General features: G+C 55.4%; 2 protein-coding genes across 9 annotated transcripts; one reads left to right on the forward strand and one right to left on the reverse strand.

Moving 5' to 3' along the window:
* Positions 1-20,259, forward strand: SERHL2 (serine hydrolase like 2). Of its 7 annotated transcripts, XM_024992805.2 has the most exons (12): positions 23-271; positions 1,065-1,214; positions 1,331-1,444; positions 1,784-1,825; positions 2,225-2,244; positions 2,666-2,740; positions 4,344-4,453; positions 4,859-4,938; positions 11,541-11,575; positions 17,244-17,326; positions 18,892-18,988; positions 19,824-20,259. In XM_024992805.2, the coding sequence occupies exons 1-12, from the start codon at positions 268-270 to the stop codon at positions 19,941-19,943; spliced, it is 930 nt and encodes a 309-aa protein (XP_024848573.1). In that variant the 5' UTR covers positions 23-267; the 3' UTR covers positions 19,944-20,259. The 7 variants fall into 7 exon arrangements, with proteins under 7 accessions (XP_024848570.1, XP_024848575.1, XP_024848579.1 ...); XM_024992802.2 differs by lacking the exons at positions 18,892-18,988; positions 19,824-20,259 and adding an exon at positions 17,695-18,625 and having other exon boundaries at positions 1-271; XM_024992808.2 differs by lacking the exon at positions 2,666-2,740 and having other exon boundaries at positions 25-271.
* Positions 19,185-27,181, reverse strand: RRP7 (ribosomal RNA processing 7 homolog). 2 transcript variants are annotated; one of them, XM_005207387.4, is made up of 7 exons: positions 27,090-27,181; positions 25,061-25,203; positions 23,021-23,146; positions 22,212-22,329; positions 21,860-21,957; positions 21,394-21,592; positions 19,185-20,711 (listed from the first exon to the last, which is right to left on the reverse strand). In XM_005207387.4, the coding sequence occupies exons 1-7, from the start codon at positions 27,160-27,162 to the stop codon at positions 20,626-20,628; spliced, it is 843 nt and encodes a 280-aa protein (XP_005207444.1). In that variant the 5' UTR covers positions 27,163-27,181; the 3' UTR covers positions 19,185-20,625. The 2 variants fall into 2 exon arrangements, with proteins under 2 accessions (XP_005207444.1, NP_001103544.1); NM_001110074.1 differs by lacking the exon at positions 21,394-21,592 and having other exon boundaries at positions 19,191-19,308; positions 21,942-21,957; positions 27,090-27,163.
* Between the last annotated feature and the right edge of the window lie 271 nt (positions 27,182-27,452).

Genomic DNA, 27,452 nt, shown 5'->3' on the forward strand with positions numbered 1-27,452 from the left:
GAAGGCGGGGCGGGAGAATGGACCTGGTGGGCGGGGGCGGGGCAGAGCGGACGGGCGGTTTATGGGCGGGGCCGAGGCGGGTTTGGGGCGGGGACGACAGCTGATGGGCGGGGCGGGCCACGACCATTGGTGGGCGGGGCGGGGCGGGGCGGGGCGGGGCGGGGCGGGGCCGGCTCCCTAGGAGCCAGAGCCAGAACGCAGGTGTCTGTCGCACGCGGGGAGACTTAGCTGGAGTGACGGCCTCCGTGCAACCTAGGGACGCGAACGATGGGTGAGGCTCCGCAGTCCCGGGCTCCCTAGACCGGAGTGGGATGGGCGAGGCCACCCACCTGCTTGGGACCGCGGAAGCGGGGTGGGCATGCCGCCCTCCCGGCGGTAGCACGTCCTTGTCTGCAGCCTGCAGAGCAGGCCCAGTCCCACAGGCGCGAGGGTGGGGCCCCGAGAATGGGTCGCACGTGGTCTCTCAGGATTCCGGGAGCCCCAAGTTAGAGAAGCAAATTCGCGGGGGCTCTGGGGGCACGCGTGTCTCAGGCCTGGCCAGGAGCGCCTGCGGGTGCAAAGGTCAGCCCTATAGGAGGCAGCCGGACCTGAGCGGGCCGGTGCCCCGGGGGTCAGGGCAAGGGGCCTGGGGTCGCGCCGCCCGCGCTGAATCCAAGCTCCACCTGATTGCCCCTGTGTGACCTAGGGCATGGACTGCACTTCCTGTGCCTCAGCTTCTGGGTTTGGGAAGGGAGGGCGAGAGTGTTCCAACTTACTGTGAAGATGTGGGGAGATGGGCCACCCCATCGCGCCCTCCGCGAAGGCTTAGAAAACCTTGGCCATTGCTTATTACTCTGTTTACTCCAGTTTTACAGTAAAGAAAACTAGGTCAAGAGGTTTTAGTAACTTACTCCAGGTCGCACAGCCATAAGTTACAGAGCCTAGGCCTAGCTAACCCCCACCCCCAACTTATTCTACAAAATTCTACTGTGAAGCCCTCCCAAGGTTTTTCCTCACCCAGTGGACCCAGCTTACCTCTCCGTCCTCCAGGTAGCCACACACTCACATCAGGCTCTTTATTTCAGGTCTCATCTCAGAGCTGAAGCTCGCTGTTCCCTGGGGCCACATTGCAGCCAAAGCCTGGGGCTCCCATCAAGCCGCCCCTGTTCTCTGCCTTCACGGGTGGCTGGACAATGCCAACTCCTTTGACAGACTCATCCCTCTTCTCCCAAAAGGTGGGCCTGGGGGCTGAAGGGAAGCCATGGGGTAAGGCAGCGGGTCTGTAGGAGAATCAGGAGTGGGGGAGATGGCTGACCTGGATGCCCCCTCCCACCCTCTCCCTCTGTCTCAGACTTTAATTATGTTGCCATGGACTTCGGGGGTCATGGGCTCTCATCCCACTACAGCCCAGGTTTCCCGTATCACTATCAAAACTTTGTGAGTGAGGTCCGGAGAGTCGCGGCAGGTGAGCAAGAGACAGAGCCTGTGTGTTTGTCTGTGGGGGTCGGGGGTGGGGTGGTGTAGGGAATTGGGGAGGTGCTCTGTGAATGGGGTGTGATGGCCAGGAAGCAACGCTGGCCTGAGAGTGCCTTGGGGTCTGGCCCTAATTCTGCCAGCAACTCATGGGTGACTTTGTGCAAGCTGGAGAAAGCTCGCTTCTTCCCATGAGTTCCAACCCCTCAGTGCCCCTGGGGGCCCTTTCAGGGTGTTTCCTGAGTGGAGCATCCCAGGGCACAGGGACTGCGGGGCCGAGGGCAGGTGGGGGAGGCTGGGCCCACCCCAACCTGGCTCCATGTCTTTTCAGCCCTGAAATGGAACCGGTTTTCCCTCCTGGGCCACAGTTTTGGTGAGTGCGCTGGTCTCAAGCTGTGGGGCTGAGAGGGAGAGGACTAGTACACAGGTTCCCTGCACCCCTGGGAACTGCAAGGAGATATAAAGGAGTTCGTTAGACACTGACCCGTGGGCACCATGCCCAGTGGCCTCAGGCAACCCCCTAAGGGACAGGTGGCCCCATGGATGGCCGTTGTCTCCTGATTTGAGAAGGGAAACAGAGTCAGGTCCGATGTAGGGGCCGCGTGGCCCCAGAGAGGGAGCCTCAAGTTTGATGGTGAATGCAGAGCCCCGCCTGCTGGTGGGAGACAGGAGCTGGGGGGCCTGGCTGGTGGTAGGTCCACCTCTGGGAAGGAGTCTTGGTAGGACTTGGAGAGCTGGGGGATATCCGCCAAATACTCTTTTGTCCCCCCAGGTGGTGCTGTGGGTGGAATGGTGAGTAGATGGCTTTGCAGTGACCACCTCTGGCCCCTCCTCCCGGTGGGATGGGGAGAGTAGGAGCAGGAAGGGGTAAAGAGTAGGAGCAGGCAGTGCATTAGTGGCTTGTGCCAGCTTCCTTTGGAAGGACCCATGATGATCACTATTGTGAGGACATTCCTGATGGAGTTAAGTGTTTCCACTGCCCATCCCCTCTGTCACAGAGAACCCTGGAGAATCCAGCCATCACCGGGGTCAATGCTGGGTGTGGACTGTGGGGAGGAGGGGAGAGAAAGGTGCCCTGAAAGGATAAGAGATTCCTGGTGGCCTAGTGGTCAGTACCCTGTCCCCACCCGAACGCCAGTGTCCCCAGGGGACAGTCTGAGTCCTTCTCCTTCCTCTCCTCTTCATGCTTCCTTTCTTCGGTGTCGCATCATAGTTTTCCTGTATCTTCCCCGAGATGGTGGATAAACTCATCTTGCTGGAGTCCTTACCATTTGTCCTGGACACAAACGTAAGGACGGGGCTTGTGCACATGGTGTCACTGGGGTACCCGGGTCCCAGATAGTGTCCTCAGCCCTGCCCGCCTTGGCAGATACCAGGGAAGCAGGAGGAGGTGGCAGACGCTGGACAAGAGGGCTCAGGGTTCCCCACCCCCACCGCCCCTGAGGGCAGGGTTGTGCTACGTATTCCCTCGGACTGGGCAGGGAACAGGGTCACGGGCCTGTGTCATCCTTGGAGGCCCTGCTTGTGGCCTGGAGTCTGCAGAAGGCCAGGCAGGGATGGGAGAGGGGAGGAGCAGTGGGCTGAGGAGGCCCTAGGGGTGCACAGTTGGGCAGGCCCACCTGCACTCAAGTGCCCTCACAGTGTACACGCACCACACAACTGCACACAGGAGGCCTGAGTAGGGACTGGTGGGCAAAGCGTTGACCCCTCTCACCAGCACCACCAGTGACGACCACCAGGGCTGTCTCTATATCTGAGTCCTGGCTCTGCCATTTTCCCTGCTGTGTGACTCCGGGCAGGTCAGTTTGCCTCTCTGGGCCTCAGTTTCCTCACCTGTACAATGAGGAGGTTGGACTAGGGCAGGGGTCTGAAGCCTCTGGGACCTAATGCCAGATGATCTGAGGTGGAGCTGCTGTAATAATAATAGACATAAAGTACACAGTAAGTGTAAAGCGTTTGACTCCTTCTGACACCGTCTCCCTCCCCCACCCTGGTCCAAGGAAAAATTGTCTTCCACGAAACTGGTCCCTGGTACCAGGAAGATTGGGGTCCCCTGGACTAGATGATGTGGAGGCACCCTCCAGCTCTGACGGGAGTCTTCCTGTTCCCGAGGGCTTAGCCTCACACAGCTCCTTTATCAGTTTCAGTTTTCTTGTCCATAAGATGTCCACAGATTCTGTAAGGGCAGGAACCACAGCTGTCTCTTTACCACCACACACCCAGTACTGGCACACAGTAAGCACTCAATAAGTGCATTGCGTGAGTGGAGAGCTCGTGGGTTACAGTAGGATCTCCGAGATTGTGGTAACCACCACTCTGGAGTCCTTGTTGGTTTCACCCACTGAGCTGACAAACACCGTGCCCCAGGGGGCTTCCTTGGGAGTTTCTGGTGACTCTTTGCTCCTGCCGGGGTGGATGGAGGTGTCACTTCCCATTGCTGCTCCAGGCAGTAGGCCTTGGACGAGGCCAGGCTGTGCTGAGAGTGAGCTGGGCTGGAAATGGGTGCACTGGAGTTAGGTTGTACCCCCTCCGCAAGTTCCTCTCCACCATGTAGTGTGAGAGTGTCAATTAGAACAGATGAACTTGCCGTTCAGTTGGACCCTAATAGTGCACCTTTGCAAAGCACTTGGCAGTTAACAGAGCTCTCCCTTCCCCTCCGTCTTCAGCCTGACCCCTCCAGCTTTCCCGGTCTGCAGGCTGGGCTGGGTGGCTGTGACCGAGGTGGACAACTTGCTTCAGGTCACAGGGCTAACTGGCAGGGGCTGATCCTGCGCCCTGCCTCTCTCGGGTTCAGAGTATTCTCGGGCTAAGAGGGTGTGCCGCTGAGTGGAGGGTGCGGCTGGGCGAGGAACTGGGTCCCCGCCCGCCCAGCAGAACCCATGGGCCTTTAGGAGATGGACAACTTGCTGACCTACAAGCGGAGGGCCATAGAGCACGTGCTGCAGGTGGAGGCCTCCAGGAAGCCCGAGCAGGTGGTCAGCCCGGAAGAGATGCTGCAGAGGTGAGTGGCAGGTGGGACCGGTGGGAGTCAGAGATCTGGGGAAGTTATGGACCACCGAGGGGGGAAGTCTCTGGGGCCTGGAGGAAGCTCCATCTCCTAGTCCCAAATCTGCAGCACACCTGTTTCTCTGTGTGCTCACTGGCGCTCCTTAGCCACCCTGGCTGGGACTTTGTCTGCCCTCATTCACCCCACCCTGTAGCTGTGCCCTTTGCCCCACCCCTCCACAAGCTCTCTGCCACGCCCAGTACCCCCCCACACACAGACACACGCACACTCACAGCACTGAGGCAAACATCCCCACTGGTGCAGGCGCGTGTCCTTGGCAGGTGGCCTTCCCGCACCTTCCTCTCCTTTCACCTGGGCCCCCGCCCCCGCCCCAGGCACCCAGTGTCCCCTCTTCCCCAGGTTACTGAAAAAGAACAGCCACGCAGGCGAGGAGTGCGGGAAGCATCTCCTGCAGAGAGGAACCACACAGGTGGCCACGGGTAAGGGGCTCGCTGTCCAAGGCCTTTGCTTATGGGCACTGTCCTTTCTGAGGAATGGCAGTGGCTAAGCTTTACTGCTGCTTGCTCTGGACCAGGCGTGATCCTAAGCACTTTGCAAAAGTACCTCCTTTAATGCTCCTACTGACTTATGCGTGCCAAGTTGCTTCAGTCGTGTCTGACTCTGAGACCCCGTGGACTGTAGCCCGCCAGGCTCCTCTGTCTCCAGGCAAGAATATTGGAGTGGGTTGCCATGCCCACTGCCCTATGCTCGTCCCATTTAAAGCAGGAGAAATGGAGGCTCAGATGGGCCAAGCAGCTTATGCTAGGTCAGACGGCTGCTGCACATTCCAGAAAGTCACATCCTGTGGGAAACTTGGTCAGGGGTTTGGGGGCTCATTGTCAAGGCACAACGCTGCCCTGGTCTGCCAACCCTGTGTGCTGGGCGCCCAGTGTCCGAGGCAAGGCTTAGAGGACCCCCACAGGGCAGGGGACTTTGAAGATGTTTTTCAGAATGGAGAAGTTGAGTTGGTGGCACCTTGGTTTCAGGGCAGCATCAGGCCTGTGTTTTCTGCGTGTTATTTCCCAATATATTCAATCAGGAAACCTTCACCCAGAGTCTGCTCTGTGCCCAGCCCCGAGGGTGGTGAGCCAGAGACGACACCTGGCTGGCACAACCCCAGGGGGCCCCATCCACAAGTGCCCTCGCTGGCAATGACTCCCTGAGGAGCTCAGAGAGCGTGGGCAAGCTCTTCCTGCTGTTAGACTCCTAGACCTTCCCAGGTGACTTCAGTTTATGAAGAACTAAATGAGGCTAGAGTCCAAAGTCCAAGTGTCCTCGGGTGGGGCGGGGCCGGGGTTGGGGGGGGCTCAAGGAGTTGTGGAATTACCCCAGCTGCTGGAGGTGGGGCCTTGGGAAGTGATAGGGACCTTGAATGGAGACAGCAGGGCAGCCCCCAGTGGTCATCATGTGGGGACTTGGGTGGCCAGAATTTCTAGCTGCTCAAGAGAAGCCAAAGGTCTGCTGTGCTGTAATTTTTTTTTTCTTTTTGGCCACTTGGTGAGGTATGTGGGGTCTTAGCTCGCCAACCAGGAATAGAACCTGGGCCCCCTGCAGTGGAAGTGCGGTGCCTTAACCACCAGACCACCAGGGAAGTGCCTGCTGTGCTGTAGTTTTTCTCAGAAGTTGCCAACCCACCATTAGGTCAAGGGGAATATCCCTGAGTGGTTTGGCAACCTGTTCTTGTCTTAGTCGCCATATCTGCCCCTCCCTGCAAATCCATAATGGAGAAGGGAGGTGGAGTGCAGAGGCCTATGGGCTCCGGCTCCCCTAATGGCAGACTGGAGGGGCCCCGAGGCAGAAGTGGGCTAATCTGGAATAAGACAGGGTGCCTGGCGGGTGCCTGACAGAGGCTGGGGAAGCCGATTAGGGCAGCCCAGGGTCATGTGAGACGGTGAGCGGACGCTGAGCCAGGTGTCACGGGGTGAGAGCAGAGGAGAGAGGCGTCCTGGGCAGTGAGCAGGCGGCTGGATGGCTGTGTCGGGACAAGCCCCTCTGTGCTACTGGGGCCCTTTGAGGCCCGGGGTTAACCCCAAAGCAGACCAAGCAGCCTCCCAGACCCAATCAGACAGGGTGACCCCGGGGAACTGATGTTCCAGGCTCCTCCTGAGTCCCGACCCCCTGACAGCCCCCCACTGCATTCTGGAGCAGGCCACACCCCCATCATCCAACCCAACCCCCCAGGATGTGTGTTTCTTTCCTAGGGCTGCCAATACAAAGCCGCACACACGGGGCAGCCTACACAGCAGACATTTATTCTCACAGTGTGAGGCCAGAAGTCAAGATCAGAGTGTTGGCAGGGCTGTGACAGGCCGTCCGAGCCTCTCTTCTGGCTTCTGGTGGCCTCAGGCGTTCCTTGGCCCATGTGTGGCGCCGTCTTTCTCCCCAAGTCTTCCCAGAGTCTGAGATGAGAGCGCTCTAGAAAAAAATAAAAAAACATCGAGTAAGGGAGGCCAGAGTTGGGGTCGAGCTTGTCCTTTGCTCTCTTCAATAGAAGGGCCTGGGTTTACCTCATGGAGAAGGTGACCTCTGAACCCTTCAGGGATGCAGGGAAACCTCCAGGAAAGGCTTGAGGCAGGAGCTTGATTGGGCTTCTGGGAAAAGCAGGAGGCAGCAAGCAGGGCGAGGAGGGAGGTCAGCTCCGATTTTATCTGCCTCTTATCCGTGTTCCTGTCACAGCCCTGGCCCAGGCTGTCTAGAAACAAGCTCAGTTGTTGGCGTGAGGTGGGGAGAGTCCTGATCCGGGTGGTTTTCGTGACCACGGACAGTCCCATGTCAGCACCCGGCCGCTGCAGCTCTGACTCGGTCACGAGCTGGGCTGCCCTGGGGCTGCAAGCCTGATTTGTTTTGACTTGTGCACTTGAAACACAAAAATTTGACCCGAGGGGAATTTTGAATAGATGGCTTGTATTTAGAATAGAAAGACTGTGTGAAAATGGAGAGCTCCACTTTCTTTTTGTTCGTTTGTTTGGCTGTGCCAGTCTCGGTTGTGGCCTGTGAACTCTTAGCTGTGGAGTGTGGGATGTAGTTTCCCAACCGAGGATCAAACCTGGGCCCCCCGGGGTTGGAAGCACAGAGTGTTAGCCGCTGGACCATCAGGGAGGTTTTCTTTTGAAAAACGCAAAGAGCTGGCAACACCTTCCCCATAGACAACAGCAGGTGGACGGAGACCCCTCCATGTGCCGGTGGGTGCAGCGCCCGCTCTGCCCAGCTCCTGTGGGTGTTTGAGTCCATGAGCTTGGCAGGTCCCAGCAGAGAAAGGGAGTGGTGTGCCACCTTCCCAACACCTCCCGCAAGCTCTCCAAATGCAGAGATTTCTATGGGCTTTACCCAATAGGCATGCTGCTGCTGCTGCTAAGTTGCTTCAGTCGTGTCCGACTCTGTGCGACCCCATAGATGGCAGCCCACCAGGCTCCCCTGTCCCTGGGATTCTCCGAGCAAGAACACTGGAGTAGGTTGCCATTTCCTTCTCCAATGCATGCAGGCATGCTAAGTCGCTTCAGTCGTGTCCAACTCTGTGTGACCCCAGGGACAGCAGCCCACCAGGCTCTTCTGTCCGTGGAATTCTCTAGACAAGAATACTGGAGTGGGTTGCCGTTTCCTTCTCCCAATTCAGCCTCTAGTCCCTCTCTTTTCCCCAAAGGACCAGGGTGGAGCTGAAAGTTCCAAGCTCCTAATCATGGCTCGATCTTCCTGGTGACCAGCCCCCATCCTAAAGCCATCCAAGAACCACCCAGGATCACCCCATTTGAACAAAAGACATTCCTACTGCCCAGGAAATCCCAAGGAATTTAGGAGTTCTGTGTCAGAGACCAACTGTTAGGACAAAAGATGCCCCTAGCATTTCCACCGCTTTAGGAAGGGACAGTTTTTAGGAGCTCTGGCCAGGAGCCAAAGAGCAGGACTCAAAAATATGTTGTATTATATCACCATGGCACAGTCTCTAACTATCGGCTGTTGCAAGAAAGGGGGGAGTCTAGGGTTCTCATAACATCCCCTGCCTTCAAAACTATTTTCTTATAAAATGTACATTTCATGCAACTTTCCGGGGATTTCTAAACCCTTGGAGGAGGCGTCCCTCACAAGTCAGGGGCTGGGCCAGCCTGAGGGGTCCCAGCCGCCAGGCCGACCTCAACCTCAACCCTCCCTGGTTCCTTCCCAGTAAAACAGATGCTGGCGTCTGCCTTTGTGTGGTTGTTGAGGGAATTAAATGAGGTGAATTGGCCCAAAGCCCTGCTCATGGCTGCTGGCACGTGGTGACTGTGGGATTGGAATCTAACTGAGAAAACACCACGCACCAGTCTCTTTCATGACCAGGAGCACCAGGGCCACTTGCTTTTGGACCTGGTGCTTGGACTTCTTATTTAAGTGACATCTGCTGTGGCCCACCAGTCTGAGAAACACCGTTCCTGCCCTCACAAAGGTCACTGTCACAGGAGAGGCAAGCAGAAAAGCAGACAGGTGCGGGAGTGTCCAGGCGGGGTGGGTGTCAGCTGGAGGCGAGGCTTGGAAGAGACGGAGGACGGCCTCAGGGCGGGGCAGGGCCTCAGGGCAGAGAAAACAGCACTGTGGAGTCCTCAGTACCTTGGGGGTCACCCCACCCCCAAGATAAACCCCCCCTTTTAAGTCTTTTCACATCCTCTGAGCAGCAGAAGCTCAGGCTTGGAGGAGGGAGGAGAGCAGTGAGCCTGGAGGCCAGGAGACCCAGGGGTCAGCTCTAGTCCTGCACACACAGCGGAGCCAGTCATCTGTGCAGGAAGGTCATGGCCGGAGACGAAGGCGGCCCAGAGGCCTTGGCCGTGGTTGCATCAGACAGCAGTGATCTAGTAGCGCAGTGACCAGAGAGTCTTCCAATTACATGCTCCTTCTAAGTATTTTGAGTCACGAATGCCTAAGAACCCCTACCAACAATTAGCTATGGGACTGCCTTGGTGGGGCAGTGGTTAAGAATCCGCCTGCCCATCAGGAGACATGGGTTCCATCCCTGATCCTGGTAGACTCCACTTGGCGAGGGGCAGCTGAGCCCGTGAGCCCGTGCTCTTCATCAAGAGAAGCCACGGCAGTGAGAAGCCCACACCACAGCGGGAGCAGCCCCCGCAACCAGAGAAAGTCAAGTGCAGCAACGAAGACCCAGCGCAGGCAAAAAGACTTTTAAAAAATCAGCTGTGGACAAAAAAGAGACCAAATCTCCATGTCCTCGTGGAAGCTGTGACCTAGTAGAGGAAAGAAGCACAGAGGGTAGATGACAGAAGGCATTAGAAATTTCTGGGGAGAATGGAGAGAAAGAAGTCATCTGTGCAGGGAGGTCGGGTGTGGAGGAAGGTCCCGGAGGCCTGGCTGGGAGCGTGGTGTTTGTGCAAAGGCGCGTGCGAAGGAGGGAACAGCCTTGCTTCTCTCAGGCAGCACGTCTGTGGGGTGACCCATGTCACGCATTCTCTCCCCTACTCAGGTCCTACACTACTCAGATCAGGCTGCCTCCAGGCTCTGAGATTCTGTACCCTCCCTGACACCCTGCAGCTCTTTCTTTTTTTTTTTTTAAGTATGAATGCAGGGAAAACTGTTGGTTTTATTGGTATTAGAGGGTAGTTTTAATATAAGCTTGTTAGATATTCAGTCACTTATCTTGCCGAACAACATGCCAAGATGAACCTTGAAGCATTTATACAAATGAAAATGTTTTCATTTTTAGAGTCCTCAATTAACTCTAAAGACTCAGTATACAAATGCAAAAACTTGAACTTATCAATGATCCATCAAAATGTTGCCCTACTAATAACTGAGCAGTAAAAAAAAAAAATTCTGATTTTAAAATTAAATAGCTCCAGGTGAAACCATGTAATTTCCCACATCTATTATCTTTGTATTCTGCACAGAGTTCCGAGGCAAAGATTGCTTCTAGCTTTATGCCCTACCAGAGAGGATGACCCGTGTGGCCGGCTCATCACGGCCTCTTAGCCTTCTTTCCTGAGACATCCTTCACTTCTTTAGGAGGGGGCATAGGAATTGGTTTCCATGGAATGGGGTTATAAAAGGCTGGTTCTGGATAAGAATCCCCACTGTAAAAAATGGGTTCTTTTTCTGAACGCATCCCTCGTGCTTTTCTTCAGCAATTGTCTTTCTCTTTTCGGGTTCTTCCACTTCTTTCTTTCCAGCTGTTGATTTAATTCCTACTGGTCTTAGAGAGTCTCCTAGGCCAGCATGAGGTGGCTGTGACTCACCCTGGGGACATGGGCACTGGTGACGGAATAGCTGGCAGTGTTCGGCTACATGAGCTGATGGCGGCTGCCATCCTAACTCCTGCAGCCCTTTCTTGAGGGGACACTGCCCAGGTGGGAATTGCTGGGTCATATGTCGCTGTGCTGTGCTGTGCTTAGTTGCTCAGTCGTGTCAGACTCTGCGACCCCGTGGACTGTAGCCCATCAGGCTCCTCCATCCATGGGATTCTCCAGGCAAGAATACTGAAGTGGGTTGCCATTTCCTTCTCTGGGGACTCTTCCCCACCCAGGGATCGAACCCAGGCCTTCCGCACTGCAGACAGATTCTTTGCCGTCTGAGCCACACGGGATAGGTGGCCCCCATATGGACCGTGGCAGAGAACCCAGGTGGAGCTGGGACCACCCAGGCCTCCCCCGACACACAACCTTTCTTTTTTGGCTCAATTTCTCTCCAACAAGTGATGATGTTCTTCTTAGCTTTTTGGTACTTCCTGGAACATAAAGATCCCAGTGAACATTTCAGGGCTCCCAGAGATGAGATTGTGATGCCAGGTGGGTAGTTGTTCCCACCACCACCATCACTCTGTGCTCCCTCCAGGATGGCTCGGAGGCACCTGCCTGGGCCACTCCAGTCCATGGCAGGGTAGCTATGGGCAAGCTCTGCTCTGAGGAAGCCCGAGAGGATGCTCAGGGTGGTCCCTGCGGGCCCAGACTGAAGCGATGAGCCCTGGCTGCAAGGACCCAGGGTCCCTGGAGAACTGAGCTGTGTCTCCACCCCCCTCCACTTGCAACTGGCGGTGCTGAGTCCACGTCTCTCTGCTTCCTTCCAGGTGTGTGGCTGAACAGAGATCGGAGGATCACTTGGGTGAGTGCTGCTGTCTTCTCGACCTTTCACAGTGCCTGTCAACCTCTTTCCTTTTTTATGGTAGTAAGAGATATATATGTATAGCATGATAAATAACCATTTTCAAACCATTTGTGGCATTAAATGCATTCACGATGTTGTGCAGTTGTCACCACCCCAAAATTGTTCATCATCCCCAGTGAAACCTCCGTACCCGCTAAACACCACCTCCCCCGTCCTCCTCCTTCAGCCCCTGGAAACTGCAGGGTGTGGCCAAAAAACAAGCCAACTAAAGGCCTCAGAAACTGGCAGGCAGCCTGGAGGCAGCCTGGTGTGTGACAGGAGTACTCTAGAAACTCAGTCGTCTCTGCCACAGAGAGGCTCTGTGACCTTGGGCAAGGCACTTACCCTCTCTGAGCCTCAGCTGTCTTGTGTGCAGAAAGAAAATGCATTCGTCCATTTATTCATCCATGCAGCCAGTTGGTGAGCCGCCAGGAGGTGCCAGCCCCTGTGCATGCCTTCCTGGGGTAGCTGTGAAGACTAGCTAAGGTCACGTGCTGAGTGACCAGGCACCGTGCCGTCGCTTCCGGCGCTCACAGATGAGGCTCTTTCTGCGACCGTGTAAGAGGGTTAAATGCTCTCCACTGTGAGACGCTAGCATTAGAGGAGGGACATTCTGGCCCCATGGAGCCTGCTGAGAGCTGTCACCCAGGCCCAGGCGTGGACACGAGGCCTGAACCAGGGCATCAGCCAAGGGGATGGGAATGTTCGAGTTTTGTTTTTGATCCAGCTGGAATTTGTTCTCAAGCAAAGAGGGGTTGTTTGTTTGTTCAGTTGCTCAGTTGAGTCCAACTCTTCGTGATCTCATGGACTGTAGCCCGCCGGGCTCCTCTGTCCATGGGATTTCCCAGGCAAGAATACTGGAGTGGGTTGCTCTTTCCTCCTCCAGAGGATCTTCCCAACCCAGGGACTGAACCCAGGTCTCCTGCATTGGCAGGTGGGTTCTTTACTGCTGAGACACTAGGGAAGCCCGTGGAGGGGTAGGGATCCATTTTCATTTCTTCCCCAGAGGAACACCAGTGGGTCCACCGCCAGTTATCCAGGGCCGTCCCCAGCACAGGGCTCACTCTCTGTGGCTTGTCTTCTGGGTGCCCATCCTTGGCGGGGGAGGCGGAGCTCACGGCTCGATCCTAATCAGCAGGATCCTGGAGGCCCTGATGGAGAAGTCTTCCTCCAGGGAGTCTCCTGGCTGGCCCCCCTGGGGCTGAGTCAGGCTGCTGTCCCAGCTGTCCGCTTCCCAGAGCAGTTTGGGTTTTTTTTTTTCAGTTTCTGCAGTAGTACTACTCTTGCCAGTTTATTATTTTTTAGACTATTTATTTACTTGTTTATTTATTTGGCTGCGTCAGTTCTTAGTTGCAGCACAAGGAGTCCTCACTGTGTCTTGTGGGCTCAGCCGTTGGGGTGCGTGGGCTGAGTTGCTCTGCTTAGAGTCTTAGTTCCCCCACCCAGGGTCGAACCTGCATCACCCGCATTGCGAGGCAGATTCATAACCGCTGGACCACAGGGAAGTCAGTTTGTTTTTGAGGGTGTTTGGAAATGCCCTTCCAGCCTCGGGGACTGTGCCCACAGCTGTTCTGCAGGGGGAGCCGTGTGGTCATCACAGGGCCCAAGGGAGAGGGCCACCCACAGATGGGAAGACTCCCCTTGGGGCAGAAACTAAATCACCAAAGAGACAAATTCTAGGATGGGCCTGTCCCTGCTTTTTACGTCCCATCAATCTCTTTGTCCGCATCAAGTCACACGTTCTGATTCCTGTTTCTTTCTAACACGTTTTGATACCAGAACTAGTCCACTCTCCTTGTTCTTTCACACATGTTCTTGCTTTTTCTTGCATATTCTCACTTTTGAATGAAGTTTAGAATCATTGACTTCTGTTAAAAATTATATTGGGATGAATTTGTAGAATACTTTGGGAATTTAATTATGAAAGTTATGAATGAGGCTCTCCCAGCTTATAATAAAGACACCACCTCAGTTCACTGGGGGGCGGGCAGTGGGTTTTCTAGATGGAAAAGTATGACCCCAGGTCCCTGCCTCACACAATATACAAAAAATTAATTCACCATGGATCGTAGAGCAAATATGAAGGGTGAAACAGTAATGTTCTAGAAGAAAAATTAGGGAATGGTTTCATGACCTTGAGGTAGACAAATATGTTTTAAGTAGACTAATACACACACACACACACCATGAATCAATGAAAATGTTGATAGATACAGCTTTATTAAAATTTAGAATTTCTATTCATCAAAATAGAATAGTAAAAAAAAAAAAAAAAAAAAGAGGGACTTCCCCGGTGGCTAAGACTTTGTTCTCTCAATGCAGGGGCCCTGGGTTCGATACCTGGTGAGGGAACCAGATCCCACATGCTGCAACTAAGACCCAGTGCAGTCAAATAAATAAATACGAATACATATTTTTTTAAAAAACAGAATATTAATGAAAAAGGGGACTTCCCTTGTGGTCCAGTGGCTAAGACTCTGCGCCCCCAATGCAGAGGGCCCAGGTTCGATCCCTGGTCAGGGAACTAGAGCCCATGTGCCACAATTAAGACACGACAGAGCCAAATAAGTAAATAAATACACAGGTTTGCTGAGGGACTCATGTCTGGAATATGTAAGGAACTTCTCCAAATCGATAAGATTAGAGGCTGACAACCTCATTTTTAAAAACTGGCGAAAGATCTGAACAGGCCCTTTCTGAAAGAGGCCATCCAGATGGCCGGTGAGCACATGAACGGTGCTGGACGCCATCAGTTATTAGGGCAACGCAAATCAAAGCCCCAGCGAGAGACCTCCACACCCGCTCCAGAGCAGCTAAAACCGAAGTCGTGACAGTAAATACCAAGTCTCGGTGGGGATGTGGAGAATCCAGAACTGTCCCACACTGCGGGAGGAAGTGTAAGTTGATGCAGCCATTTTGGAAAACTGGCAGTAACTACCGAAGGAAAATATATGCAAATTCTCTGCCCAGCAATCTCAATCCTAGATATACAGCCGGCAGCACTGCGTGTGTGTGCTCCAGAAGACACGGCAGCTTGATTCATAATAGCCCCAAAGTGGAGATCACCCAAATGTCTATCAACAACAGAATGCATATACTGCCACACATTCATACAGGAATGTGAAAAACACACATACAGACCAAAAGAAGCCCGAACTCAAAAAGAACACTATGACTCCTCCTATATGAAGTTCGAACAGCGGCAAAATTGATCTAGGGAGCTAGAGGTCAGAGCAGGTGGTATCCTTGGAGAAGACCCCCAGAGGGAGCCGGCTGGTTGCTGAGCAGTTCCAGCCTCCATCTGGGTCATGGTTACATCCTTACGTGACACATGTATCCGTGTGTCAGAGGCCGTGATGAGGTAACACTCAGATCTGTGCACTTCATTATAAGTTATACTTGAATTTATTGTTGTTGTTGAGTTGCTAAGTCGTCTGACTCTTTTGCAGCCCCATGGACTATAGCCCATCAGGCTCCTCCGTCCATGGGATTTTTCAGGCAAGAATACTGGAGTGGGCTGCAATTTCTTTCTCCGGGTGATCTTCCCATACCAGGGATCAAACCCATTGAATCTCCTGCATTGGCAGGTGGGTTCTTTACTGCAGAGCCACCTGGGAAACTCACACTTGACTTACAGAAGAAAAGGAGAGATCAGGGAATGAAAGCAGACTGGGAAAAGACGGTCAGAGAGGGATGGAGAGGAAAAGGAAAAAAGACGGAGGAGATAAGATGCGGCCAGCAGCTGTCCTCAAAGGCTTTTTGGAGCCTTCATATGGTTGCCTTTGAGGAAAGCGCTCCACAAACCCAGATCTGTGTTCTGTTTTCACATCTGGAGACGTGCATGGAGGTGATATCCGTCAACCTCTGCCTCAGAGACCTGCCTGTAATTCTGTTGAGGGCCTGCCTGGGCCATCAAGCCACAGGGTCCCAGTCCTGCTGGGAGAAGCAAAATTAAAGCAAGGCTGAGAGACTGAGCACCAAAGAATTGATGCTTTTGAGTTGTGGTGTTGGAGAAGACTCTTGCGAGTCCCTTGGACTGCAAGGAGATCCAACCAGTCCATCCTAAAGGAGATCAGTCCTGAATATTCATTGGAAGGACTGATGCTGAAGCTGAAGCTCCAATATTTTGGCCACCTGATGCAAAGAACTGACTCACTGGAAAAGACCCTGATGCTGGAAAAGATTGAAGGCAGGAGGAGAAGGGGATGTCAGAGGATGAGATGCTTGGATGGCATCACTGACTCAATGGACATGAGTTTGAGTAAACTCCGGGAGTTGGTGATGGACAGAGAAGTCTGGCGTGCTGCAGTCCATGGGGTCATAAAGTGTCAGACATGACTGAGTGACTGAACCGACTGAAATAAAAGACTAGGGGTGGGGGGCAGTCCATGCTGAGCTGAGTCTGGCGCCATCTCCTGTCTCACCGGTTGTTGTTTAGTCGCTAAGTCGTGTCCAACTCTTTTGTGACCCCATGGACTATCTATAGCCCGCTAGGCTCCTCCGTCCATGGGATTTTCCAGGCATGGATACTGGAGTGGGTTGCCATTTCCTTCCCCAGGGGATCTTTCCAACCCAGGGATGGAACCCACCTCTCCTGCCTTGGCAGATGGATTCTTCACCGTTGAGCCACCTGGGAAGCCGGTCAGCTGCTGACTGAGACACAGTTGCTTTGCCTTTCGGATCCTCTGGGGAGGGGATAACATGTGGCATGTCTGGATCCTCAGTAAATCTTCACCCAGCAGGCCTTGTGGTTGACAGGGGGACCTCTGTTTCTCTGAGGAGAAGGAGATAGCTGGGAGGGGTCAGAGCAGAACAAAGATGAGTTTTCTTGGCTGTGTGTGCGTGCAGCTTCCTCTAGATGCTGTAGGGGAACTGGACATTAACAGTCAGTCCATGTGGGGGCGCTCTTGAATTAACCCACTCGGCACACACTCACTGAACCCCGTGCCTGTCACACATGTGCCGAGAGCTGTGGACACAGGAAATCCTGAGTGCCCTCCCTCAGAGGGCTCTCGGCCCAGAGCAGCGCAGTCCAATAGAAGTATGATGTGAGCTCATGTTAAAGTCTCACCGTCTTGTGGCCATACAAAAAGAGTGAAAAGAAACAGGTGAAGTCAACTTTCATAATACCTTCTAACTCAGTGTATCCAAGGTGTTGTCACTTCATCATGGAATCAACATAAAAAAATAGTCGAGATATTTGACATTATTTTTTCACACTAAGTCTTTAAAATCCAGTGAGACAGCATGTCTCAGGCTGGACAAGCCCTCAGCAGCCACGTATGGTTCCCGTGTCACGCCTCCGTCCTAAAACCTTGGCCCGAAGCACCCGGGTCACTTCTCTGCATGTAGTTGCATGGCCTCACCTGGCAGAGGGGGGCCTGGACATGTCGTCTGCCTGGGCAGCCACGAGCCCAGGAGGAGGGAGAACGATTACGGGGACTAAAGTCTCCAGTCTGAGGGAGGTGAAGCCTCTCTTGAGGTGGTGATGTGGCTAGGCAGTGGGCTTGGTCCTGGTTGGGTGCCCGAGGTGGGTGTCTACTGCTCCCAAGAGAGCTGGGTTTCCACTCACAGCAGCGCCTGGGGCCTCGTGGCGAGAATTCACTGGGGTTTTTTGTCTCTGCAGGCAGAGCACTGCCTCGATTTCGTCAGCAGGGAGCTGTTTATGCACTACATCAAAAATCTGCAGGCCCGCGTCCTGCTCGTCAAGTAAGTTGGAACCAAGCTCCCCAGACAGACCTGAGTTTCAGGAATGCCCAGGTCTCCTGGTATGAGACCACTCTGCCATCTTTCCTGGGCAGCGCCGCCCCCCCCCCCGCCCCCGCCCCGTCGCTGGTGCGTGGAAGGCAGGCGAGGGGACGGGCACGGGGGAGGGCACTAGGGGTGGGCAGGGACAGCACCACACCTTTCCACAGGTATCTGTGTCTGGGCGGCAAGGCACACTCAGGTGTGGCAGAGGGAGCAGCAGTCAGTACCGCCTGGCCCCATCCTCCCAAACCCTCCAGCCACACCGGGCCCCGCGCACCCCCAGGCCGGCCCTGTGCCTCCATCTGCTGTCCCCTCTCCGCCATCCTCAGTCAGAGGCCATCCGCCACCTTCGGGACCCACAGCCCGTTGAACATCCTTCGCGGGGGCTCAGGTGCCACCCCTGCTCCACTGCATTCAGCCTGGACCTGGGACCTGGCAGGAACTGTGACTTCCGGGGACTCGTCTGCCGAGCACAGGGGTTCAGAAGGCAGGGACTCATGGGGGGCAAATCCCAACCCCAGGGAGGGACGCTGCGCACCCTCTGGGACATCTAGACTTTATGCTGAGGGCCTGGAGGAGCTAGAAACTAGAACCCTGCCAGGCTGCTGTGCGACTGTAGAACGGTGCAGCCACTTTGGGAAGGTCTGGCAGTTTTTCAAGCCTTGAAATCACCATGTGACCCAGCATCTGCCCACACCACAGCCAGTGCTGGTGGCTCACAGCGGTGTCCTTCAGAACAGAATGAACCGAGCGTGGGAGGCAACTCCGATGTCCCTCAGCTCACCGCCAAGCAAATAGGCTCCAACCACATGATGGACTGATGCCGCAACGAGACGGAATGACGCACTGACACTACAACAGGCAGGAACCTTGAAAACATTAGACTTGCTGAAAGAAGCTAGTCAGGAGAGCCTGCGTACTGTGTGATTCCATTCACTTGCAAGTCCACATCCATCATGTGCTCAGTCGCGTCCAACTCCGTGACCCCGTGGACTGTAGCCCTCCAGGCTCCTCTGTCCATGGGATCTCCCAGGCAAGAATACTGGAGTGGGCTGCCATTTCCTCCTCCAGGGGATCTTCCCCACCCAGGAACTGGACCTCCTGCATTGCAGGACCCCCTGTGGCTCAGTTGAGGTGATAAATAGGATCTAAAATCAACTGTAGGGATGGTTGCTCACCTCTGAATGTACCAAAATCCATGGAACTGTACATTTTAAATGGGTGGAATTAATAAAGCTGTTAAAAAAAAGAGAAAGCATGCACTCAGAAGCCCGTTCAGATCCTGGCTCCACCATTCAGTGGCTAACCCTGGGAAGATCCTGAGATTAACCTTGTGCAGGTCCCGCTGAGCTGCGAGGGCCAGTGGGGACTAAATGACTCAGTCCTGAACTAAACCTGGGCTCGAAGGGCCCGGCGGCGGTGGGAAGGTTAGAGGAATGCTCGGGCTTGGGCCAATCTCAGAGCCCAGGGCAGAGACAGAGCATGCAGGGAGCGGTCCCAGGTGAACCTTCCTTCTCATCTTCCAGAGCAACCGAAGGATATTATGCCTTGAGAAGAGAGGACGATGCCGACAAGGAGACCGTAATGTTCGTGGTCAGCTCACTTAAGTCTGTCCTGAAAGAGGTGGGTGCCCAGGGCTCAGGGCAGCTGGGGTCGGCAGGGGCTGCCAGGCTGCCCTGGGCTCCACCTGTCCATCTCTTTTCTTGCACTGGGACCCCTGCTCTGGCCCCAGGTCTAACAGGTAACCCCAGGAGCAACCAGGCCTCATGTTGCTACTATGGTCCCTGGAATCACATATAAATCAGCACAGAAAGCAGGCTTTTCATTGGCAGAATCCCCTGGTTTTATTGTCCTCCTGTATTCCTGGGCCATGCCCAACTGAGTGGTTCTACAATTTCCTAGGGTCTCAAATGGGAACAGATGACCAGTCCCACCAGTCGGTGCCAGACTCCAAGCTGGAGGGCTGGGATGTGTGCTATGACTTTGATGTTTGCCTGGGCTCCTGGGAGCACCTGGCGTTTCAGGAGCATCATCCAGTAGACAGCTGACCCTAGGGCCTGAGCAGATGGCCGGGCGTCATCACAAAGGCGAAGCCCCTGTGTGGCTAGCCAGGCAATGTTCAATGTCTTTCTTCCTGCCCTGTGGGCCTTTCTTCTGGGCCAGTTGGAAAGGCTGCTTGTTCCTTCTTCAAGTGAGTATTATCTGATGACCAGACCCAGGAGCAGCCCCTGGACTGCGGCCCCCTCCCTAGCCGAGCTCTACCACCTCAGCTCAGAATGGCCTAGAACCCAAGGGCTGGGCACTTCCCTCCCAGGAAGGCACTTCCCACTGGCTCCGAGCCAGGCCTGACTGTCCCCTCCCCTGACTGACTAGGGCCTGCAGAGCTGTGGACACGCGGAACTGCTGGGAGGCGGCCTTCCACTGGGTCACCTCATCCCATGTCCCCTTCCCTCCCCAGAGATTCCAGTACTTTGAAGTCCCAGGCAATCACTACATCCACATGAACCAACCCCAGCAGGTGGCTCGTGTCATCAGCTCCTTTTTACAGAACAAGGAGGGGACCCCAGCCTCCCTGTAGCCCTGGGCCTGGAGCTACAGCCGCCTGCTTCAGCACCGGGCTCCCAGCTTCCGAGCCCAGGCCAGCGTGCTGGGGACAGGGCCCCTGGTCCCGAAGACCAGCACGGCCAGAAGCGAGTGCTATGGCAGAGCTGGGGGTGGGGCCACGGAGGGGTCTAAGATTCTGACTTTAACATCTGTGACTTCCGGGGGGAGGGATGGTGTCTGTTTTGTGACTGCGCAGAGGGCATGTGTGAGGCCTGAGATAGGCCCAGCTGGCTTTTGTAGTGCTTTCTTGCCACCCAGCTGCATGAAAAATAAAACGTTCTTGTATTCTGCTTGTGAGGCCGTCTCACTGCCCACAGGGGCTTCTCCATCAGGAGGAAGGGGCGAACACAGGGGACAGTCAGCCCTGAGAGGAGAGTCCGGAGCCAGGCAGGGACAGGACCCAGGACAGGGAAGGAGCCAGCTCTGGGCCAGGGGCTTCCAGAGGCCAAGTCCTCGCTCCGGGCCCTAGGACAGCTGAAGCACACGGGAACCGATGGGTGACTCTGTCCTTCACCCACCCCGTGGGCTCAGGTCTCTGGGGTTTCACACAGCGGCCCCTCGGCCTGGGCACAGCCGTTGAGACAGGTGTTCCAGGACCCCGGGTCCTCACTGGCCACACTGCCTCCTGCCTCGGGGCCCGTGGGGACGGGAGAGGCTCAGTAGGGTCGGAACTTGCGCTGGGCCCGCATCAGCTCAATTCTCTGCTTGTCCTCCTCGAACTTCTTGCGCAGCTGCGCAATATCTGGGGCGAGAGATCAGGAAGGGAAACAGGACCGGGGTGAGACGGCAGGCGGGGCAGGAGCTATGCCCCGCAGCCCACACTGGAGAGGACAGCAGCTCCTCCCCTCAGCCCCCACTCCCCTGGTGGGCGCTCAGCACAGCCTCCCCCATTGCCTCTGTGCTGGGCAACGGTGCAGATGCTGCCAGGAAATGGAACTGGGCCGCAACCCAGTCAGAGGATGCAGGCTGAAGTGGAGAAGATGGCATGCCTGAGGTTTCAGACAGAAACTTTACCAGGTCAATGGGGCTTCCCTGGTGGCCCAAGGATTAAGAATCTGCCTTGCAATGCTGGGGACTCAGATCCCACACGTAGCAGGGCCACTAAGCCCTCATGCCACAACCACCCGAGCCCAGGCACCTCAACTAGAGAGGCCCACCCACCACGGTTAAGAGCCTGCTCACTGCATTTAAGACCCAACAAAACCAAATAAAAAAGAACACAACCTCTGTTATCCCCTCCACCTCCAACACACACCCCGAGGTGAAGGAAGAAGGCTTTGGGGGTGCTGGGAGACCCCTAGGACCCCTCTCCCAGCCTAACAGACCAGGAAGCTCCGCGCAGCCGGGGCTGGCAGAGCGGCCACAAGACCACGGCCCAGGCACGCAGGCAGTGGGGTGAAGGACAGGGCCCTGGGGCGCCTTACGCTCCATCTTGGTCTCGCGGTGCTGCCAGGCGTAGAAGTTGAGCAGCTCCTTGCGGGCGCGCTTCCGCCTCTCCCGCTCCAGCACCCGCAGGCTGGCCGCCTCCGTCCTCGGGAGCACCGGTCGGCGGCCCCGGCGGGTCACCTTCACCCAGTCCTCCTCGTCGGGGACGCCTTCCTCCTCCTTGGCCTTGGCCTCCTCCTGCAGGGAACAGGGCCCGTGACGGGCGGGCGCGTGGGACCCACCCTGTGGCCCCAGGAGCCCCTCGCCACCTCCTCTCCACTCTCCTGGCACCACGCTGCCACCTCGGCTGCTCCCTCCGCGCCCAGCACCGCGTGCCCTCACGCTGCTCCCCTCCAGCCCTGACCGCCCGGCCCGCCAGAGACCATTTCTCACGAGAGGACCGTTTCCGGCTGGATGTTACCAGCAGGGAGGCCCAGCCAGCCGCCGCCCGTGCAGAAGCCCCACCTCCGCTATCTTCCGGTCGTATGTCTCCATGAAGGCATCCACCTCGACCCTCAGGGCCTCGGGGTCCGGCACCGAGTCCGTGTAATCTCGGATCCACTCTGAGGGAGAAGGGGGCGAGGGAGACGGGGATTCCTAGGCCCGCCCCTTAGGGCCCCCCCAGGACCTGGCAGCGGGCCGGGATCTCCCCGCCCAGGCCGCCGGGATGCTGATGCGTGGGCCCGGGTTCGCGCCTGAGGACGAATCCGGGGGCGGCGAGCGGGGGCCCTCACCCCTGCCCACCCTGAGGGCCAGGTGACACGGGCAGACGCGGCCCCCAAAGCTGCCCTCCCGGCCCGGGGCCCACGGTACTGACTGAGGACGCCGCTCCTCACAGGGTGACTCTCAGTGGAGACCAGCAGGGGGCCCTTCAGGGCCAAGGCGGCTGACACGCTGCCTGGCTTCTGGAACAGCACGTAGGCCACCTGGAAACCCTGGAGGAGGTGAGAGGTCAGCAGCCGGAGCCTTCCCCAGGGGGACTCACCCCAGGGCCCCCCACCCGCCCTCAGCCTGACTGTCGCGGAACCAGGAGGAGAAGGGCTGTTCTAACCCAGGCGTGGGGTGCCCACACTCCTAGCTACGCAACTTCTGCTAAGAGTGACCTGATCCCACGTCTTCACCGGGGAGCAGTGGACCCTGGGGGCCCCTGTTTCACTTGTGGGAGGGACTCAGGGGAGGGTGTGCTCTCCCGGGGCCAGGAGTGGATGGACACATGGGGCGGGGGGGCGCCCGCAAAGTCCCCTCAACAGGAGGAGGTGTGGGCACCGGACGCAGAGAACGGAGACCAGGGCCACCGAGCCTAAGGAAGAATCGACTTCCGCGGGGGGAAGCCAGCGGCAGGGGTGCTCGGGGAGGCCCCTCGGGCGGGGAGCAGAGATGTCTCTGAGCTTCCCCACTCCCAGGATGATGGAAAGAGCCCGACAGGGAGGCTCTAGGACGTGGCAAATCCGGGTGGAGGCCGCTCAGCTGACAGGACTCCTAGACCACACAGGTCAGGACGGGCCTGACCACAGGGAACACCTTAATTGCTGCGGCCACCCCCGATGCACGTTCCCCTCACACACCGGGGACACCGCTCGGCCCCGCCCACACCCTCACTGGCGCGGCCCGGTCCTGCAGGCTTACAGGAACTGGTTTGGGGTGAAAGAACTTCGACGGGGGCTCCTTTGGGCTCTCAGCAAGCTCCGGCTTCTCCTGTAACTCCACTGACTGGACGGGCCCGCACGGGGAGAGGAGGCGCAACAGGCACTCCTGCCAGGGCGGAGAGAAGCGCAGGGTGAGCCGCCGGCCACACCAGAGGCCCGGAGTCCAGCCTGCAGGGCGCGCACAGAGAGCCTGGGCACGCCACCCAGCTCCTCAACACCGAGGTCACAACCCCAGCCCCCCACGGCCCAAGGGGGCCACCTTTTTTGACTTTGTGTTCAAAGCTGTGGGTAAAAAGGGACTCCAGAAGGAGGATACAGAGGGGAGACGGAATTCAAGTATAATTTTTTGGCTTTATGACCTGACCCTGCTGGAAGCATGTGCCCAGGGTATGCTCTGTCTGTTCCGGAAAGGGACTGCTCCCTTTGAAAGGCCATCTGGCTGAAAGATCTCTCTTCCCCTGTCAATGTCTCTGAAGGATCTCCAAAGGAGAAGTGGGTTCTCAACTTTTCTTTTTCCCACTATTACAAGAATGCATATGTGCTAAGTCACTTCAGTTGTGTCTGACTCTTTGCGACCCCATGTTCTGTAGCCCTCCAGGCTCCTCTGTCCATGGGATTCTCCAGGCAAGAATACTGGAGTGGGTTGCCATGCCCTCCTCCAGGGGATCTTCCTGACCGAGGGATTGAACCCAAGTCTCTCAGAATAGGTGGGGAAATTTTACTACCTGAATCAGCCATTTAGAAAGAATTAAATCTCCCCTATTGGAATCAGGTTGGTGGTTATCCTTGGCAGGGGGAAGGGGTGCAGCGGGATTTCTGGGGTGTGGGTGATGCTCTGTTTTTCAGTCTGGGCACTGATGACACAGATTTGCTCAATCTGTGAAGTGTAGTGAGTGCTAGGCTTCTCTATTCATACACTAGTCTTCAGGACACATTAAAAACGACATCCTCCCCTCTCACTGTTTTTCTCCTTAACTGCAGAGGAATCTTTTAAAAATTAATATTTCTTTTCTAAAAAAAAAAAAAATCATCAAAAATCCAGCCATTCCTTTAGTTTCTCTTCTGTAAATTAAAGAAATACTAAATTTAGTAACTTTTATGAAGAAAAAAAATAACAGACATATCTGCATAGTAGTGCGTGCGTGCTAAGTCACTTTAGTCATGTTCAACTTTTTGCAACCCTATGGACTGTTGCCCACCAGGCTCCTCTGTCCATGGAATTCTCCAGGCTAGGATACTAGAATGGGTTGCCATGCCCTCTTCTAGGGGATCTTCCTGGAGGGACTGAACCTCTGTCTCCTGCATTGGCAGATGGGTTTTTTAACACTAGCGCCACCTGGGAAAACTCTGAATAGTAGACTCAGAGGTAATTTTATCTTCTCCTACTTTCTTATTTTTTTTACTATGGATGCGTATCAATTAAAAAAAAAAAGAATGTTTATGTTGTCAGACTTCACACAAGTAGTTAGCACAACCTTCACAATACTCAAGAAAAAATGTGAGAACAAGTGTCTGTCCTGGAGGAGGGCATGACAACCCACTCCAGTGTTCTTGCCTGGAGAATTCCATGGACAGAGGAGCCTGGCAGGCCACTGTCCACGGGGCTGCAAAGAGCAGGACACGACTGAACGACTAACACTTTCAGTCTCAAGTGTCTCTGTCTTCGGGTGGAATTATGCTTGGCAGACATAGTTATGCAGCAACTGCTTTAGGCAACAGAACACTTCGGCTGTACTATAATACTATCTGCAATGGACACATATCAATTTTATAATCGGCGGAAAAAACACGTAACTCAAACAATTCTGGGTAACATATAAAAAGTTATGGGCTCCCTAAAGAATTATATTTAAAAAAGGACACCTTTAAAAAGCCAACTTCCTGTCACAAGAGATGCAGACTTCCAGACACCAGGGCTTCAGTTAGCTGCTTCCCTCTCATCACTGAGGACTGGGGGGAGGTGAGGGGCCCGCAGGAGCCCCTGCCCCAGGCTCAGGTTCCCTCCCAGACACCCGTTTACCTCTGTGCAGTACGGGGGCACGTTGAGGACAAAAAGGGTCCGCTTCGGAGGCCAGGGAGACTTGGTACCTTCTCGAACTTTGTGCTCTCTCACATAGAGGTAATGAGAGGATTGCTGCTTTTCAGAGAATTTGATCGGAATGGCTGGAAGGAACATGGGGACGGGGAGGGACGACACACGAGTCAGGTTCAGGCTGTCCCTTTTTAGTCCTGTGTGCCTGTCGGTCTGCCCATCCACCCATCCATCCTTCACTGAACCCTTCTCCTAGGCAAGGCCTGTGCAAGATGCTTGGGCAGGCTACGCGGCTGGACGAACACCATCTGCCCAGGAGGGGCTCCAGTCGGTAGTAGAGAGAATGTAAATGAGATGCGAAAGGAGAGAGGTTCAAATTCTGCTGCTCTGGGGGTAAACCCCAAATCCTTACCACGGTTCCCTGTGTAGCCTCTCTTCACCCCATCTTCCCCTCTCCACACCACATGCCTCCTCTCTGTTCCTCCAATCAGCCAGGGCTTCACCCATGCTGCTCTGAAACATCAGCCCTCATCCTTCCACCCATTCTTCAGGTCCTCACTTCCTTGGGAGAGCCTTGCATGCCAGGTTAGAGCTACCTGCTTTGTGCCTTAACATCTCTCTCGGTCTCTAAGCCCCCTGCTGTGTGATGATTTGGATAATCGCTGGCATTCCCATAAACTTTAATCCTGTCACAAGAGATGCAAACTTCCAGACACCACCTCTCCGGACACAGAGAGCATGGAGACGATCCAGCTGCAAGCCCTGCACTCAGGAAGCTCACGTGGTAAAGTGGGAGGACAGAACAAGTCAGCATGTAACAAGCTGGTATCAAATAGGAAGGAAGCACACAGAGTGAAGCAGAGCAGGCTGATGGGTGGCAGAGGCCTTTTGGGACCACCTCTTTGAGGAACTAACATTAAAGCCTCCACCAGGGGCTTCCCCGGAGGCTCAGTGGTAAAGAATACACCTGCCAATACAGGAGACACAGGTTGGATCCCGGATCCGGGAAGATCCCACATGCCACAGAGCAACTAAGCCTGTGAACCACAGCTACTGAGTCTGTGCTCTAGAGCCCGGGAGCAGCAACTGCTGAAGCCTGCATGCCTACCTAGATAGAGCCAATGCTCCACAAAAGAAACCACTGCAATGAGAAGCACACTGCAACCAGAGAGCAGCCCCACTCCTGGCAACTAGAGAAAAGCCCGAGCACCAACCAAGACCCAGCACAGCCAAAAATAAATAAAATTCCAAACAGGAAGGAAACACACAGAGTGAAGTAGTGCAGGGTAGTGGGTGACAGAGGCCTTCAGACAGGCATCTATCAGGACGACCTCTTTGAGGAAGTAACATTAAAGCTTCGACCAGAATGACACGAAGCCCTGTAACACAGCAGAGCTGTCTGAGGAACTCAGAGGAAAAAGACACAGTAAGTACAAAAACTCTGTGGGTGTAAAGAGCTTGTTGTCTCGGAGAAACAGACAGAGCTATAGGTTAGCTAGAGCCAGGACAGAAGTGATGTGATGTCTGGATTTTGTTTTACATGCTAACTTTAATCACTGAAGAGAGTTCGTCGGGGATGGGCGTGTGAGGCAAGATCTGAGTTATTCTGGCAGCTGAGTGAAAAACAGAAGGCAGGGGAACCAGTGAGGAGGACACATAATAACAGGCGAGGTGAGCGCTGAGCGGGCTGGACCAGAAATTGCAAAGAGGGGCTGATAAGTGGATGCGTGTATCTCAGGGGAGAGAATGTAGACAGACACAAGTTCGCCCTGGAAAAGTGTAGACGGAGGTGCATTCATCAAGGAAAGCGTTGGCCAAACTAGGTCCGTCCCGAGCCAAGTAAAGCCAGACGAGAACAGGCGCCGCGTGGGCTAAGGGGGCCCGGGGCTTCAGAACCTTCTGGGGCTCACGTCCAAGCGTGTGACGGCTCCTCGGGGTCCTGAGCCACTGCCGAGCCCCCGGGCTCTTCGTGGAGAAGTATGGCCGCTCCCCGGCCTCGCGCCCCGCATTCCCTCACCTGAGTAGCCGGGCAGGGTTGGAACCCCCGAATCAGATTCCCGCACCGCACGCTTCCTTCTGCGCGCCACCATCTTGCCGACCGGAAGCTGCGGGGGATGCTGGGAGTTGTAGTTAGTCGCTGGTGGCCGTTTCCGTGATGACGGCACCTCCTGGGGCCCCGCCCTCTCGGTTCCAGGCCCGCCTCTTGCGACCCCTACTCCCCACCTGCCCCCTCCCTCGGTCCTCCCAGGGCCCAACCTTCAGTTCAGTCCAGTTCAGTCGCTCAGTCGTGTCCGACAGTTTGCGACCCCGTGGACTGCAGCACGCCAGGCCTCCCTGTCCATCGCCAATTCTTGGAATAAGGAATTACCTTAAAGTAAAT

This window comes from Bos taurus, chromosome 5, assembly GCF_002263795.3.
Source record: "Bos taurus isolate L1 Dominette 01449 registration number 42190680 breed Hereford chromosome 5, ARS-UCD2.0, whole genome shotgun sequence".
Classification (NCBI taxonomy): Eukaryota; Metazoa; Chordata; class Mammalia; order Artiodactyla; family Bovidae; genus Bos; species Bos taurus.

Bases quoted from the DNA above. Each gene is read 5' to 3' on its own strand.
- SERHL2 (XM_024992802.2), top strand. The intron at 1,445-1,783 runs GTGAGCAAGAGA...ATGTCTTTTCAG, and splicing joins GGTCCGGAGAGTCGCGGCAG to CCCTGAAATGGAACCGGTTT. The intron at 2,245-2,665 runs GTGAGTAGATGG...GTCGCATCATAG, and splicing joins GTGGTGCTGTGGGTGGAATG to TTTTCCTGTATCTTCCCCGA.
- RRP7 (XM_005207387.4), bottom strand. From the start codon at position 27,162: ATGGTGGCGCGCAGAAGGAAGCGTGCGGTGCGGGAATCTGATTCGGGG. The intron at 25,204-27,089 runs GTGAGGGAATGC...TGTTCCTTCCAG, and splicing joins AACCCTGCCCGGCTACTCAG to CCATTCCGATCAAATTCTCT. The intron at 21,593-21,859 runs GTGGGGCTTCTG...TGTTCCCTGCAG, and splicing joins ACGACCGGAAGATAGCGGAG to GAGGAGGCCAAGGCCAAGGA.